Raw genomic sequence first — 16252 nt, forward strand, 5'->3', positions numbered from 1 at the left:
ATCATTTTAAATGGCATTTTATGTCCCCGCTGAGCCTGTTTTTGGGGTTTTTTTGCATCTTTTTTGAAACTCAAAGGATCGTCACTGGATAATATAATGACATATATTATGAACTCAAATAGACCCGATCACAAACCTCATGTTTAATAATATCATTTAACTAAAAAACCCATTTTAAAAAGCGCCTCACGTCATAGCGTGGAACCCAAAGTGAACTATTTCTGGGATTTTAGACGTCGTCTTGCAGCGTTTTACTCAGTAAACGCTTGACAGTGTCACTGGAGGAGGATCTCACTCTGGGGAGCGATTATTTAAAAAAATAAAAATAGAATAAAATAAATAAAGTGCTTTCTGAACCGACTCACCCTGCCGCCTTTCTCCGGGTTGCACCTGCACCCTCCGCTGCAGTCCTGGCCGGCGCACGGCTCGTCAGAATTGACGCCCTGAAAAAAAAAAAGAACGGGGCGTGGTCAGAAAACTCTGCGCAGAAAAATCACATCCCTCCCTTGAGCAAGGCATTGCAGCAGGTAATCGCCGTGGGCCAACGGCAAGCGTTTAGCCCGCAGAGCCGAAATCAACCGCTAAAAAAAACACACTAAGAGGGACGTAGAGGGCGAGGAGCCGCTGGCAGATTTACAACAATTTAAAAGGATTTGAAGGGGATTTAAAGGGCGAGCTCACACCCAGCCGGCGTGCTGAGTGACGGCCAGCGCCATTTCTCGTAAAGGACGGAGGCGACGGCGTGTTTTCCAAACTGAACATGTGCAGTCGGGCACGTTTCCAAGTCGTCGTCGTCTCTGTCATTTGACCTTTTCCTGGTGTTCCCAGGAAAAAAACAACCCACTTCTTTATGGTTTATTCAACAACATGGCCGCCCTCTTAAATTGAAAGCCAAAGTTTATTCTGAAAAAACAGGCAAATAGAGAACATATGGGACATACGTTTCTTATATCACATGAAGGAAACTAACAAAATGTGTTCAACACACACATGGAAAGAACCTATATAAACATATATGTTTTAATATAGGTTTTGATAGAGGTTTTTAATATATGTGCCGTTTTCCTATATTTTATGTGCATATATGTACACATATGTACATATATACATGCATACAGGTACTTATATAGGTATATATACGATATATGCACGTATATATGTGTGCATATATGTACCTATATGTTCTTCTTGCATAATTGTTTTTTAGTTAGTTCTCAGTTATTGCCTTGATAATGCATGACAGTTGCCAAAGTGATATATATATATACATATATATATATATGTGTGTGTGGAAATAAAGAAGCAGTACAGGAGACCTATATGGCCTGTATATTCACATGTATGCACCTAAATTTTGCCTATATGTGGCATATATACGCATGTATGCAGCATATATATTGTCATATATGAGCATATATTGTCATATATGTGCATATAAACTGCTGATATGTTTCATATATGTGCATATATCCTCATATAGGTTATTTCCATGTGGGTGAAGGGTGTAAACTTTTACTTTCAACATGTTTGTGCCGTTTATTTACTTAAACACGTGAAAAATAAGAGAAAAAGTTAATTTTTGAGTGTTTTCAGGACTGCAAACAATATTCTGTCTTTTTAAAAATGCTTGAAATGAGACAAAACACAACATTAATGTAAAATCCTGATAAAAATGTTCTATATCTTGCATGTTGAGTTTGTCACAGTGAGAAGCTGTGGCAACAATGAAAAAAACAACCTGTGACTTTTAATAACCAGCGCCAGGCGGCCCCGTACTCCTCTTCATGTCAAGAATCTAAATCACATTCCTACAGAATTCCAGGCCGGGGGAAGTCACAATCAGGAATCTGAAAATAATCCCCAGCAAGCTGGATCACATGATTCTCAAATAAATATGAAAAAAAAAAAATCAGTAATCACTAAGAAAACATCGTTTTAAGCTTCAGGAAAGCCTTTTAAATGAACTACAAGGAGCGTTTTTGTGCCTAAAAACACATTTTCACTACATTATTAGTGTCACTCAATGCAGAATTTCCAAAATCATGACTGATTTATTCGCTTTTTAAACCTCGAAGCGAAATTTCTAACAGCCGCAGTGTCATTCCAAACGCATGGCGTCCATAGATTATAAACTCCAAGTGAACCAGGGGTTAAGTTGAGCGAGTGGCATTCCTCAGATATATCACGCAGTGCTTCTGGAGTATATAAGAGGGCGATTTAAAACATTTTTTTAAAGCCGACATATGAGTGGTTCTTCAAGTGCTTCTATTCTCATGACCAAAAACGTGTGTTTTTCTTTAATTGATTTTTACGTCGGTTTATATAGACGTGAATTTGTTGTTGTTCGGCGTTGCAGATGATCGATTAACGCGCTCCATCACTTCTGGGAGTAAATATCTCAGAAGTAACCATGGTTCGGGTGGTGGTGGTGGTGGGGGGGGGGTCATCTAGGGGTCAAACCCGGAGGTCTCGGCATGAAAAAAAAAAAAAAGGTGTGGAAAGGGGTCGGCTGGGGTTGGAGGAGAAAGTGTGATGGGGAGAGAAAGTATGCGGGTCAAAGCTTAAATGTGTATCAGTTCATATGACGGAGAGGGTTCGTGTCCACAGTAATGGAGGTCGCCGACCCTGCAGGACCCTGCAGGACCCTGCAGGACCCGGCAGGACCCCCGTTAGCCAGCATCAGGTGGTCTCGTCTGCATCTCAGGGTCCTGGGAAAGTCCGTGACCACCGCCGGGAGTTAAGCTGCAACCACTGGCAATTAAATGAATACCAGTGGTTCTATAGATGGAGGGCGAGGCTCACGTCAACTACATAAACTGAAATATTCACTTTTATTTGACTTAGACCCTTCAAATGTGGACTCTCTAGATTCAGTAATATAGTAAAGATACAAGACGCAACGTGATATAAAATATAGTGGCAATAAAGACAATTAAAGTTATTTATCGGATAAAGTTCAACTCCTGACAGAATCAAATTCAAAAAGAAAAACTGTCTCGGTACGATAAGAATGTCGGTAAAATCTATAAAATCCAAATATAATCCTCAGCGTGTCACAGAAAAATCTAATTTAAAGTCGCCAGCTAACCACAGTCAGACTTGCAATACCGCCGTTCACCACAAGATGGTGCAGCGAGTCACGCTAACGGTCCTGCATCCGTTAAGTTCAGTTATAGCGGGAAATCCATCGCATGTTGAAATACGAACTCACGACTACGAGTCTGGTTTTACTGGAAAGTCTACAAACTGGACCTGTGAAGAAATTTACGTAATTTAACCGATTTAACTATAAGTGACAAAATGAAAACAAACAAAAATAATCTTTAACGCTTATGAAAGCATCTTGTTCGACACATCCAGCCGCCCCAGTTCCTCAGTCTGTTGAGCTAACATGCTACCTGCTCATTCTCCTTGTCATACCGACTACAGCCACTAGAGGTCGAAATATACACGAGTTGGTTTTTTTCCCTTCTGCATCTTTTACAAACAACGTCTTTTGTAAGTTTTCTCCGTCTCATTTTCCGTCACTTTGAGCAAACAAGGTGATGACGTCTTTTATTTTTTTAGTTTTATATCATTTCTTTGTTAGATTTCCTTTGTTTTTGTTGTTTCTACATGTGTTTCATACGTTTCTTGCACAGCAGCACTTTTCACATATTTCTTAAAAAAAAAAAAAACAACAACAAAATTTCTCCGCGATCTGCAAGAATCTATGTAAATAACAACACCAAAAGGTTAGGAATGGACACCTCCTGCCAAGTACTACTGCCGCTACTCGTGCCACGAAGAAAGGAAAGGCGAGATAAAGGAGAGGAAAGCGCTCGACACGGGGAAAGAGTGAGAGGGAGAAAAGAAGGGGAAAGGTCAGTGGTGCTGGTCCTGCTTACTTCCCTCTGATCTGCTCAACTCCCATAATCACAATGACAGAAGGAGGGCAATAGAGAGAGAAAGCGAGGGGTGAAATAGAGGGAGACCAAAAAAAAAAAAGATGGAGGGAGGGAGGAGGAGAGGCTCAGAGTGGACCTTTTTGGAAAGCGGATGAAGAGACGGGAAGACGAAAATAGAAGCAGGAGAAATGATGGATTCTCAACACAGAATGTAAATAATAATAATAATAATATTCTGTCCTGGGGTAATAAGTACAGTTAAACACACAATGAGGGAAACGTGATGAAAACCATCAGGGATCATTAAAGGTCCATAGAAACGCATCCGGACACGTTAAGGAACTCGGACCGTGAGATCTATACTTGTGAGGACTTTCCTTCAACTGAATGGAACTCGGTCCTGACAAAGGTAGAAAGCTGAACCGCACACACACACTCGAGGTCACGACAAAGAAAGGCCCAAAGAAGAAGGAAAAGAAGAATAGGGGGACGATCCGCTGAAACCCGTCTCATAATATGAGAGTTATATGAGCTCTGAACGCCCACTGAAACCCGACCGGTGTGTGTGTGTGTGTGAAAAGAAAAGAGGAAGTGGAAGAAAGAAAAGGAAAAATGTGCAAAAGGGAATAGAAAAAATTAAGTAAATAGGAAATAAAAGGGGGAAAATAAGACAAACGACAAAGAAAAGAGGAAGTGAAACTGAGAAAAATACAATTTAAAACTAAAATGAAAGTGATGGAAAAAAGGGGGGGAAGTAAGAATAAAGGAAAGGAAAAAGGTGAAAAAAGGATCAGGTTGAATACGACGACGTTTCAAAAATAAAAGTCCAAAAGAAAAGTTTGCAGTGTTTCACCCTGCTGTCATTTACAAAATTATCCAGTTTCTTATAACTGAGATCCAAGTATTTATTAAGTTATAATATGTATATGTGCAGTAGATTAATTCTTATAATTCAGTACGACTCAAAACCAAAAACCCTCCACATTGCCTCTCGTCTGCTACCCCCAGTGGCGCTTTACTGTATTAAATCTACCCACAGTCACATTTGGGTCAAAACAGAGAAAATAATACACATATTGTTTCCAGAGACCGGCGCGAGTATTGTAATACCTCAGTATCAAACTCTTATCGGGTAAATATACCCGAGTTGTTGCTCAACGCCGCAGCTGAGGAAATATTTCATTTGCACTTTGGGTGAACTGACTTCGGCGAAGGACGACGGCGAAGGCTGGAGGAATGTAAATGCACTGCAAAGGTTAGAACAGACAAAAGCAGTTCTGAGGGGGGGGGGGGGGGGGGGGGGGGGGGGGTGTAGGAGGATTGAGGAGGGGGGGGGCAGGATTTGCATACATTCGCCTGACATAACGTGATTGAACACGCTGGTTCCTGATGTTCTGTGTGTCGGAGCTCATCACCCCTCCTTCGTCCACTCTGTCATCTCGGCATTACCCAGCTATGCGCCCTTCAGCTTTCGGGAATATTCCCCCGATCAATCTCCTCTGTTTGCTCATACTTTACTGTCCAAACACTTGTGCATGCGCGGAGCTGGGACTTTACTTTTTTTTTTTTTTAAAGTGTCGGTAATACCTGCGTGCTTAACGCTGCCGCAGCCCGCGGGTGACGACCGACGCCCGGACTTGCCCGGTTCGTGCCGATAGGGTCTGCCGACGGTAGAGTCGAGGCCTACCCAGAAAACTCTGCAGAAATTCCTTTCGGGGGGTCGACGGCCGGGGGAGTTCGACGCTCTTATCGGTGTGAACGGTGCTGAAACGCGTGTAAATTGACTTAATGGTACCGCAAGGTTCTACTGTCGAAAGGTTTCGCACACGAACCGTCACCTTCGTCCGTTTTCCGGCAAAATTGCTTGACAACGAAGGGGCAGATTGTTCCTTCTTCCTTCTGCTCCCTTTGACTCACAACTTCATTTTTTTGGGGTCAATTCATGAAATTAAAAATGAACCGACGCACGAAATTTTGATAGTTTCACTCGTTCACAAACAAATAAAAGATTGTACGTTCCCGCATGCATCGTCTTTGAAGTCCTCATCGTCGCGACAATGAAAGGATTCAACATATTTGAAAGAGTTTTCAGCTTAAGACACACGTCAAAGCGAGTTCACGTCACGTAACCTTCCAAGTTCTTCTGGGCTGCGAAAGGAGGAACGTTCAAATTCGACACGGAAAGAACAAAGTAAAATAACACGTTGGGAGACGGTGAATGTATCTCCATTTAAATTTTCAAAAATCAATTAAGAAAAATGTAGGAATGGGTAAATCGAATAATGGCTTTTGGATGGTTTACAAAAAAATTAATAAATTCAAAATTGCGGTGTCGCCTTGATTTAAAAGTCTCTGAATCGGAAGGTTTCGTTCCCTTAATTCTAAGAACGTGTGAGTGAATGGGTGAATGTGATTAAGAGTGTTGGAGGTTGGTCAAGTGGTGGAAAGGCGCTTTATAAAAATATATATATCTATGTAAAATCATATCAATCTGCCGGCGTCTTTCCTTCTTTCCTCCCGTCGTTACGAGATCCACCTGTTTTCTCATGTATTTTTACACATAAAATAGTTTTGCGCCGTCGAAAACCTCAGAAACCTGACGGCTTTGCTCCCAAACGTTAAGCCTCACTGGAAAATCTGTGGCGCTCAACAGTGAAGCTGCAGGTGCGAACAGTAAAAACATTTCCCTCGTCAGAATCCGGGACCAGTTGACGCAAGCGAAATGCACACAATGTTGATTTTAAAGGCTTAAAGCAACATGTTGTCCAAGGAAAGATTAAAAAATGAAACTGAAATGCAAGGCAGGAATGTTAAATCTCTTATCGGCGTGTCGTGATTGGCCAACGCCTGCCAATCACACAACAAAAAGCTCGTTTCCCCCCGAGTGACCGTGAAAAATGACGGAGGTCCGTCTGAAAACACAAGCCGGAGAGAAAGACGCTTAAAAATGTGGCGGCGAGGAGGAAGAAGCTCCCTTCCTTCCTTCCTTCCGTCCTCAGATCCTCCCTCTCCCCGTCTCCATCTGTGACCCCCGACATCCACCGCAGGAGGCGAACCAGCTGTGTTTGGGCCTCCGGCGCTCCTCCAGCTACGTCTGTTTGCGCGCGCCGCTAGCAAGCGCGAGCGCAGAGATGACTGGCAGGTCGTACAGGCTGATGTTGGGGATTTTTTGTTTGTTTGTTTGTTTGTTTTTTTTTCATCTCGTGTGTGTGTGTCTGCGTGTAAATGTGTGTGTCCGCCTCCAGCTGGGCCACCCAGCTGGAGTCATGTCATCTATAACTCGGCCAAGACGGCGGATATTCGCCACGCCAGAGCGGACCTAAACAGGACGTCGCCAGCTGACATGGCCGCCGGCGGCAGGGGGAAGAAAACAAACAAAAAGAACAGAAAAAAAACACAAAAAAACGACTACAGTAGAAGTTGCTTTGCTTTTACAGTGGAGAAGTAAATTTACAGTATTTGGTTTGATAAAATATTCAAATAATCCTCAAAGGAGCAACGTTTTTTTTTTTTTTAGCCTTTGGAAAGTAAATGCTATGCAAGATTCATTAAGTGTTTTGGTTTTTTTAATCTTTTTTTTCATGATTTTCATCAAATTTTTCGATGCAAACACAGATCTTTGCTACTTTTGCATAATAATGCATAATATATCGTGACTGAAGAGAGTAAGCTGCTCTCTTTTGGAAGATCATGACATATTGTCAGTCAGTCGTCAGTCTTGGGAATAACATGAAAAACTCAGGAGAAAAGCGGGAAAAAAGATTAAAAAAAAGATTAAAATAAATACAAATTTGGAGAATTAAAGCGTTTAATACCTTAAAAGGAAAAAATAAGAGGAAAAAAAGAAAAATAGTAAAAAAAAACATTAAAAAACCTAATAAAGAAGAAGTTCAGAATGAAAACACAAGAAAACAACAAAAACGAGAAAAAAGTTTTAAAAAAATGAGAATTTTGAAGTAAAATAAGGGGAAAAAATAGAAAAAAGATAAATGAATATAAAAAAGAGGCAAGAAGAGAAAGCAAAAAGTAGAAAATGAGGAAAACTTTTAATTGATTGACTTAATTAAAAAAAGATCAAATCTCTCAGATCTTGGAATTTCTTTTTACTTATTTATGTATAAAAGAATCAAACATACATCCATCCACCTCATGCTCTTCTACTCATCCTCTCATTATGTGGTTTTTCTGTCTCCAGAAGTCATGTAACACCAGAACAAACCATTTGATAAGGCAAGCTTTTCTTTATTCTTCTTCTTATAACCTGTCGTAAGTGAACAAGGAGTGCAGGGGATCGGTGGGGGGGGGCGACCAGGATGAGCCGACACGTTTGTCAAAGCTTTTACAAGAAAATCCAATGAGAATTTAAGCCTATTTAGAGATTTCTTTCAGCGCAAGTTGTGAAATACAAGAAACCTTCGGCCAGTTTTACACCTTCAAAAACCTGTATTACACTTAACATTTAACAAATTACACATTTCAGAAGTATGTCTGGTATTGCTCCTTAACGACACCAGAGTGTTGAAAGTATTTTAATGACTACCCTACAAAGGGTTTAGGCGAATATATATATATATATATATAAAACATTAGTTGCTCAGGATGAAGACAATTGCCATAATTATGATCTTTTAAATAAACAATAAGAATGAAACAATGGATTTCGCTGCCTTAATGGGAATATGTTTCACCATCGCTAATCCTGAAGACTCTGGTGAAGTTGTGCAACGAGGCAACGAGTCACGGTTCGGCTGGATACCTCAACAGACGGGGAAAAAAGACGCGACTGGGAATAAAATCCTCGTCGTGTGACGGTGAAATCAACGCGATATGACATTTTTACGTGATCGATCCGGGCGTGAAAAACGTAACGCCTGCAGGGAAACACTCCAGAAGCTCACTCGACGCTCCGGGAGGGATCCACAGCAAAGACGTCATCGTCGCAGAGACATATTTGATGTTCAAACCTCCATATGATACATAACAGACACTCTGAGCCTTTGAAAAGCTTCCAAACACAGTTTATTGAGGAGGGAGTCGTTTGTTCCGACTTGCTCGCTTCAGCCATAATATTACGGAATATTACGTATTGCGTAACGTGCAGCAGCAATGAGGACAAATCCACGATAAACAAGAAAACAGCAGCTTGTTTCTAATCTTTCAGGTGAAAGCTTGAGATTTGATTTTGATCCTGAACTGAAGAGAAAACATAATTAGCACTTTTAATAAGGTGCTGACACTCTCAGTGTGAACACATCACCACTGGCAGGATTTGGTGGGATTATAATAAATACATTTTTAAAAAAAACAAGAAAATATAACAAGAATACTTGGAAAACTAGGAAAAAAATTGACAATTTAATTAAAAAATTTGGAGAAATGAAGCGTAAAAAAATATGGGGGAGAAAAAAAACTTTTTTTTTTTTTTACAAAAACAGGAAAAAAATAAGAAATTCAGAAAGAAAATATAACAAAAAAGTAGAACAAAAACAAATAAGAAGAATTTAATAGAAAAAGAAGGAAAAATATTTAAAAAACACTAGAAAAAAGATAAATTAATACAAAAAAAGAAGCAAGAAGAGAAAGCGAAAAGTAGAAAAAGAGGAATAAACGAAGAAAAGAAGATCTTGAAATGTTTTGACTTATTTAATTTTGCATAAAAAGCATCAAACGTGCCCTGATGGCCGCACCGTAAAGGACAGTTTGATTTCTAAACCCTCTGTTTAATCCTCATTTTTATTCATTGCCATTCTGTGGCTGGAGAGCATGACGACATTCACTCCTCCGTCACTCCTCCATCACTCCTCCATCACTCCTCCACTGCTCACGAGATCCAGAAAGTTCCAAAACTACCACAAGAGTTTTTACCATAACATCATCTTCACTGTAAAACACGAGGGAAAAGTGTCATTGTTTGCCGTCTGTGCAAACAACAGTATGACTGTAGAATTAAATTTTATTACTTATTATTACTTAATATATAGTGTCCTAACTTTTTACATGGCTACAAAAGGCATCAGTTGTTTTCGCATTGCCATTCACAATCAAATAACGAATTATGATCAAATTAAGTCATAAAATGTTTAATATTCGCCCATTTTAACCACGCTAAACACTGTCGAACAGTCTAAACTATTCCTATTACTATTTATTTAACTCTTTTCACACGTTTTGGCCCATTTTCTAGTATTACAGTACTTCAGTACGTGTTCCAGCGCAGTGGTAATACATTTAGTACGGTTGTACTGTAACACAGTAAATGTCGAGTTTCCTTGACTGATAATAAACCTCCAGATTTGTACTTACTTGCGAGCGTGCATAAACTTGCAGTGATTACAACACACACACACACACGCACACACACACACACACACACACACACACACACACACACACACGCGCATACACACACACACACACATCCCTCTATTTCTTTCCTCTGGCTAAGCATTCTGCAGTCATGATGGAACAGGGACGTTGCTATTAGACAGGATTAGACCTCGACCTGCCTCACCTTGTTTTCTCTCTCTCTCTCTCTCTTCCTCTCGCTCTCTCTCTCCTTCATGAACACAATTAGAGACTTAAAGAAGGGGAAAATTGAACAATTCTGTCTTGTGGGAGTAAAAAAAGCCGAAGCGTGGGCGAGACGGGGCACGCAGGCCAGATCGACGGCAGAGCGCCGCGCTCCCGCTAATAACACTTCCAGGGATTTACGACGAAGGTTCCCCGGGTCCTACACCTGGTACACCTGGTACACCTGGTACGTTAACCCCTGGAAGGCTCCCGCCACTTTTTATTCCCCGGTATATATATATATATATATATATATATATATATATATATATATTTTAGGTTCCTATTCCCCTCGTAGAAATCCGGCGCAGAGATCGACGACACGGAGACGCGATCCATCACCGGGACGCGTTTCGCCCAGCGGCACCAGACGCTCACATTCATACTTTACAGGCCGTTTACATTCTACAGATATCGTCAAGTACGTGTTTGAGGGCGGCGGGATGAAACCAGGGGGGAAAGACATGTACGCGTAAGGAGAACATGCAAAGTTTGTGGGGTTTGTTTTAAGAGTATCGGAGCCTCCGCCGATTAAGTAATACAGATAGAATGATCAAAAACATGACAGATGCATGTTTTAGTAAAGCACAAGCAGCTTTTTTCGTTCACGTTACAACCGAATTGCTGCATTTCAGTCCATCTGTCCCACTTTTAAGTGTTTCACTTACATTAAAAAGCAGATTTTGTGCATTTAATATTTAAGATCCTTGAGGAAATCACATCAGATCTTTAAACCAGAGTGTCACAAGTCAGGCTTATTCCTTGTACACGGGAGAGTATTGTAGGTTTTTGCGGTTTGAGGGGGGGAAAAAAAGGAAAAATGAGAAGTTCCACTAAAAAAAGAAAAGTTTGTTTAGTTATTAGTAAAGTTTGGTGAATAAAGTCGCCGCTTGTGTGTCAGGTTCAGTGTTGACATTGTTTTTTTCGTTCCATGGAGACGGAATCGGGAGCATGTTCAATGTTTTCAGTGGCTCTGAGCACCGTCACGGTGTAAACGGGGCCTTGAAAGGGTTCCATCTCCCTTTATTCTGAAGCAGACCCTTCAGAATAAAGCGCCGGGGCGGTCCTGCATTTACATCCGGAGGAGTTCCTCACGCGTTGGCCGCCTCCCCTCACGAACAGCACAGTCACCTCTCAGGTCACATGATCTCCTTCTATATATATGTCCAAGGTCTGGACCCCCCCTCCAACCCCCCCCTCCCTCAATACACCGTGAGAAGATGAGCTTCCGTTCAGGGTCTGGTGTCCGTCGCTCTATAAATCCACTCCGTTGGCAAAACTGAGCCTAAATATAGAGCCGGGCCACCGAGTTTAGACGGGGGGGGGGGAGACGGGGGGGTTAAGGCGGGGGGGGAGATCGTTTTCACGGTGCATCCCGGGTCAACACTTGTTTGAGAAAGACTGGCACCAGAAAAACTGATGAAGGAGAAATAAAAGGGGAAAAAACCACCTCACCCTCCTGCTGTCAATCAAAAACAATCAACAGTGCAATAAAGCTCAATTTGGGGAAACCCCCCCACATCCACCCCCCCCCCCCACCACCGTGTTCCATTGTTAATCATCCTATTTACAACCAGGCGTGTTGAAATATCCACTCCAGTCAGACTCTTCGACACTTTAAACCGCAATGTTTTCACCCCCACTGGCAAAACAACCATGAACAGGCCGGAGCCGTGATGTCATCCGACAGCAATAGTTAATAATTAACTCAAATTAACACGCAGCTTCATTCGGCCTTTCAATTTCGCCTGAAGTGGTAAAAATCTTCCAATTAACAAGCCTTTTGAATGTCAAATTCAAAGTATATGTCAGGAAAATGTCAATAAAACAACAATTATGACCAAAAATCGCTCAAAATTTCAAACCCAATGACACGTCCAAACATTCAACCCTTAAAATCACCTTATTTCCACAAATTTAAACAAATGCAAACCCATTACTCCTCTATAATTGCTTGTCATCAATAATACAGGCTTAAGGAAACAAATAATGTGACAATGTCGGTAACTTGCTTACAATTTACTACATTAATAAATTTTTTAAAACAAATATACATAGTTGTGAATCAGACTTGTTTAATAGAAGAGAAAATGTCGACATACAAGTGAATATAAGGTTAAAACAAGTGAAAGTGCAGCAACTGTACTCAATGATGTGATCATATCTAAACACTTTTCTGAAATAAAGTTCTTTTAACAGTTTATACATAGTGGATATGTTGCAGCAATCTCTCAATTCAGGTTGTAATTCTTCCATTATTGCATTGCCGGTTGCTCCGGAGTGTAAACAAGGTGATGCACGAGGCGCAAGAACTTTGTTTATCTGCTTTTATCCCCAAATCTAAACAAGTACAAACGTGCTGACAAGCCTGTATTCACAAATTAACAGTGAGTTGTTGCTTAAAAGGATGCAAAATCTGCACGCAAGCCACCGCTGATCCCAAACTATTGTATTTTCTGCATTTTTGTCTTGTCCGTCAGACGCCTCGGAGGTCGAGATCGAAACGTTCCACCCTTCCCACCACTTCCGAGGCGAAGCGTTTTATATACGAATGAATAAAGCTGAATTGATGTAACTGTCAGCGACGCCTCCAAACACGCGCTTGTAAACACGCGGAGATGTGCTTTATTATAGGAAACGTACGATCCCGCATACGGGGGGGAGCGACAGCGTCGACCTTCTCTATAATCACCCCCTTTTGAAGTACATTAAACGCCCCACGCCTGAAGCAGGGATGAGACGGAGGAGGAGGAGGAGGAGGGAGGGGGGGGGGGGGGGGGGGTGAGAGGTGGATAATGGGGGTAAATAGTGGAAAAGCAGTTCGGTGGCTTGAGACGTTAATGGCGGCGTCGGCGGGGCTGAAAACGGGGTGTAACGGCAGACGGGTGGTGGCCAGGTGGTGTGAAAATACCTTAAAGAGAGAGAGAGAGAGAGAGAAAAGGTAGAGAAAGGAGGGGGAGGGGTTGCGGGAGCCCCCCCCCCCTCCACGGAAACGCGATCCGCTTTCTTGAGGCCAGTTCCTGGTTTTTCTACCTAGAATATAAACGTGTGCACATGTGTGAGTCGGCGTCTCGTCCACGCATCACAATAGAGCGGCAATTACAGGTCATATACGATGGGGGGGTTGTGGGGGGGAATCCGAGACGCGACTAATGCGCCTCGGAGGAGCCCGGAGAATCTCGTCACGTCGCTGTAGTGTAAGGTTTCCTCCCAACAACGAGCGTAAACCGATCGGTGGGTCCCTATGGAGGGCCGTGAATGGGTGACTGTCACCCGACACAACACAGTGTGTGTGTGTGTGTGTGTGTGTGTGTGTTGCTGCAGGCAGTGACGGGGCGAGAGCCTGGTGAAGATCACTGCAGACGTCCAGCGTCTCGTGATGCTATCAGTTCGGGCCCGCAGGGCAGATTAACTCCTCTTTGAACTGTTGAATATGAGGCAATACCTCACAAGATTTATTAGATTGAACTCGAGGCGACGAGAAAAAAAACCTTCCTCCTGCAGGCCTGACATGTATTATGGCACAAAAAAATGCTTTTTAATGTAAAATCGCTCGAGTCCCAGTGACAAGGAAGCGTAAATATGTGCATGTGTGGCATTTATTTCACCTCTACATGCAATGAAAAGTAAACAAACGGAGATAAATTAAGAATATTCGACCGTAAAACTACTCTGATTTGCTGCGATTTAGTAGATTTGCTTGAAAATACCTCAATATTCATGCCACTTCACGAGTACCAGACGTTACAACTGTGTTTCTCTCGACTTTACGATTGTGTTTGAGTTCAGCTCCAATCATAATGGAAGAAATGTGAACGTGTGAGATTTTAATTTGGAGATTAATAGGATTAATGGGGGACGACTGTGTTTGAGGAAATCAAGCGCTTTGAATATCCCGCCGCCAACCCGGGGACTATTTTTACCTCTCACCGACACTCCATAACTCCCCCCGGGTTGTTCCGTCTCCTTTAATCAGACGAAGCTCAGCTTGAAGTACAAAACATCAAATATTTGTGAATTTACAAACATACGCACACGTGTCGGCAGTGGAACAGTGGGTGGTCGCCGCTTTCCCTGTAAATGTACAAACATTTGTTCTGTATTTTGCTAATGAGACGCTGGGTGGCCACACGCATCTTTTCTAAATATGTGGAAATGAAAGTCTGGGTCAAATTCCTCAGATTGCAGAAATCAAACACACCAACCATTAAAAGGTGCAAACAACTGGATCTATAAGTGACGCTATTGCGCTTACATGTGAAAAAAAGCAACATTACAAAAGAGATGGATGTCGAGTCGTGAGAGTTTAATCATATATAAATGTTGTAAATAAAGTATAATTATAGAGGATCAAAGCACATTCTGTAGAAAATCCCCAAATATAATTGCGGCGAGAGAGAGAGAGGAGAAAAAAAAGCGCATACTTTAAAGGTGAATTAATTAAGACGTCTATGTCTACTTTATATTTAACCGCTGACAAGTCATTTCCTCAAAGCGTCTTTCATTCCTCGGTGACTCAGGTCACCCTGTCAAAACAAAGCCAACCGCCACCTTTTATTGTGGCTCAGGTCCTCCCGTCCCGCCAGACAGACCCACAGCTGCCGTTCGAAACAGCCTTTCAAAATAAAACGTGATATGTGAATTTAAGGGATTTGAGGGACGTCTGAAAATCCCCCCCCCCCCCCCCCCCCCGCCGCCTGAGTCACCCTCCGTCGGTCTGGACCTGCTCGGTGCCAAACGCCGGCCCACGTAGATAATAAAACCTTCCTTTCGCCGCCGCCGCCGCAGTCTGCTGATGTGGCTTCTGTGCACCGATTCATCCGGTGTCTGTGTGTTTGTCTCGCAAAAGAACACACACGCAAAAAAAAAAAAGGAGTGTTTCTATCAGTCTGTAGCCTCCAGCTGACCTACAAACGGTAGTTACCAGTTATGACCACAGGGGGCGACGTGGGGCAGAGAGGGAATACTAAGTGTGAATCGCTGACACACAAATATATATATATAAATTGAAATGTGTACATTGATTGGTGATTCAGCTTCATTTCCATAGATTGAGACAGTGTCTGTCAAGGTTTTAGGTGAAAATGTGTCGTTTTCACGTTTCCGTAAGGTTCAACGTATACATGACATTTTGAAAACGAACTAAAAACCTAAAAAATTGCAGTCGTGATTCAGATGGAGTGACATTTGTAAACACTACAGGTGTAAATGCTTCATAAAGACCCTTCGAAATGCACAAAAAGCAACTTGAAGACACACAAACACTGGGTTTTGCACTGCCTCGTCCCTAAATGGGGGGTAAAGCGACACCTTTGCTCTCTTTTACTGAACATTTCTTTTCTAATCCTTGTAATCATAAAACAAATTCGACTTGTTCAAACTAGTAAATCTGAGATGAAGTGAATGTGACGAGAAATGACCATATATGGGAACTGGCAGCCTAAAAGTCAAGAGTCCAGACCTGAAGTAAACTGTCAAACACCGGATGGAGTGAAGCTGCGTCTATTCAGCAGTTTCAACCCCCCCCCCCAAAAAACCTAGAGAGTCCTTGAGATTCTTCCCAAACTCGACAGCAGGGAGGGCCGGCTGTGTTCTTTTAAACACTTTAGCCTGGTTGTTGGAGGTTCTGACCTTTTACTGACATAAACCCAGGGTTTATTGTGTGAACGTCATCAATTTAAGCCAGAAAAGTACAGAAAAGCTTTAAAAAATGACACTTAAAATGGATTTTAAGTGGGAATCTGGATACAGCCAAGCATGAATACTGAGAACAACGTGACATTGACGTTTTAAGA

At 42.0% G+C, this 16252-nt stretch overlaps 1 protein-coding gene across 1 annotated transcript in view; it reads right to left on the reverse strand.

Annotated features, from left to right (window-relative positions):
* Window positions 1–16252, reverse strand: part of col4a6 (collagen, type IV, alpha 6) — a 108593-nt gene that overhangs the window by 47732 nt on the left and 44609 nt on the right. Inside the window, exon 3 of the mRNA XM_080519176.1 lies at window positions 366–443. Within this exon, the coding sequence (XP_080375302.1) occupies window positions 366–443 (78 nt within the window). The remainder of the gene's footprint in view (window positions 1–365; window positions 444–16252) is intronic.

The sequence above is a fragment of the Blennius ocellaris genome, assembly GCF_963422515.1.
Source record: "Blennius ocellaris genome assembly, chromosome: 23".
Taxonomy (NCBI): domain Eukaryota; kingdom Metazoa; phylum Chordata; class Actinopteri; order Blenniiformes; family Blenniidae; genus Blennius; species Blennius ocellaris.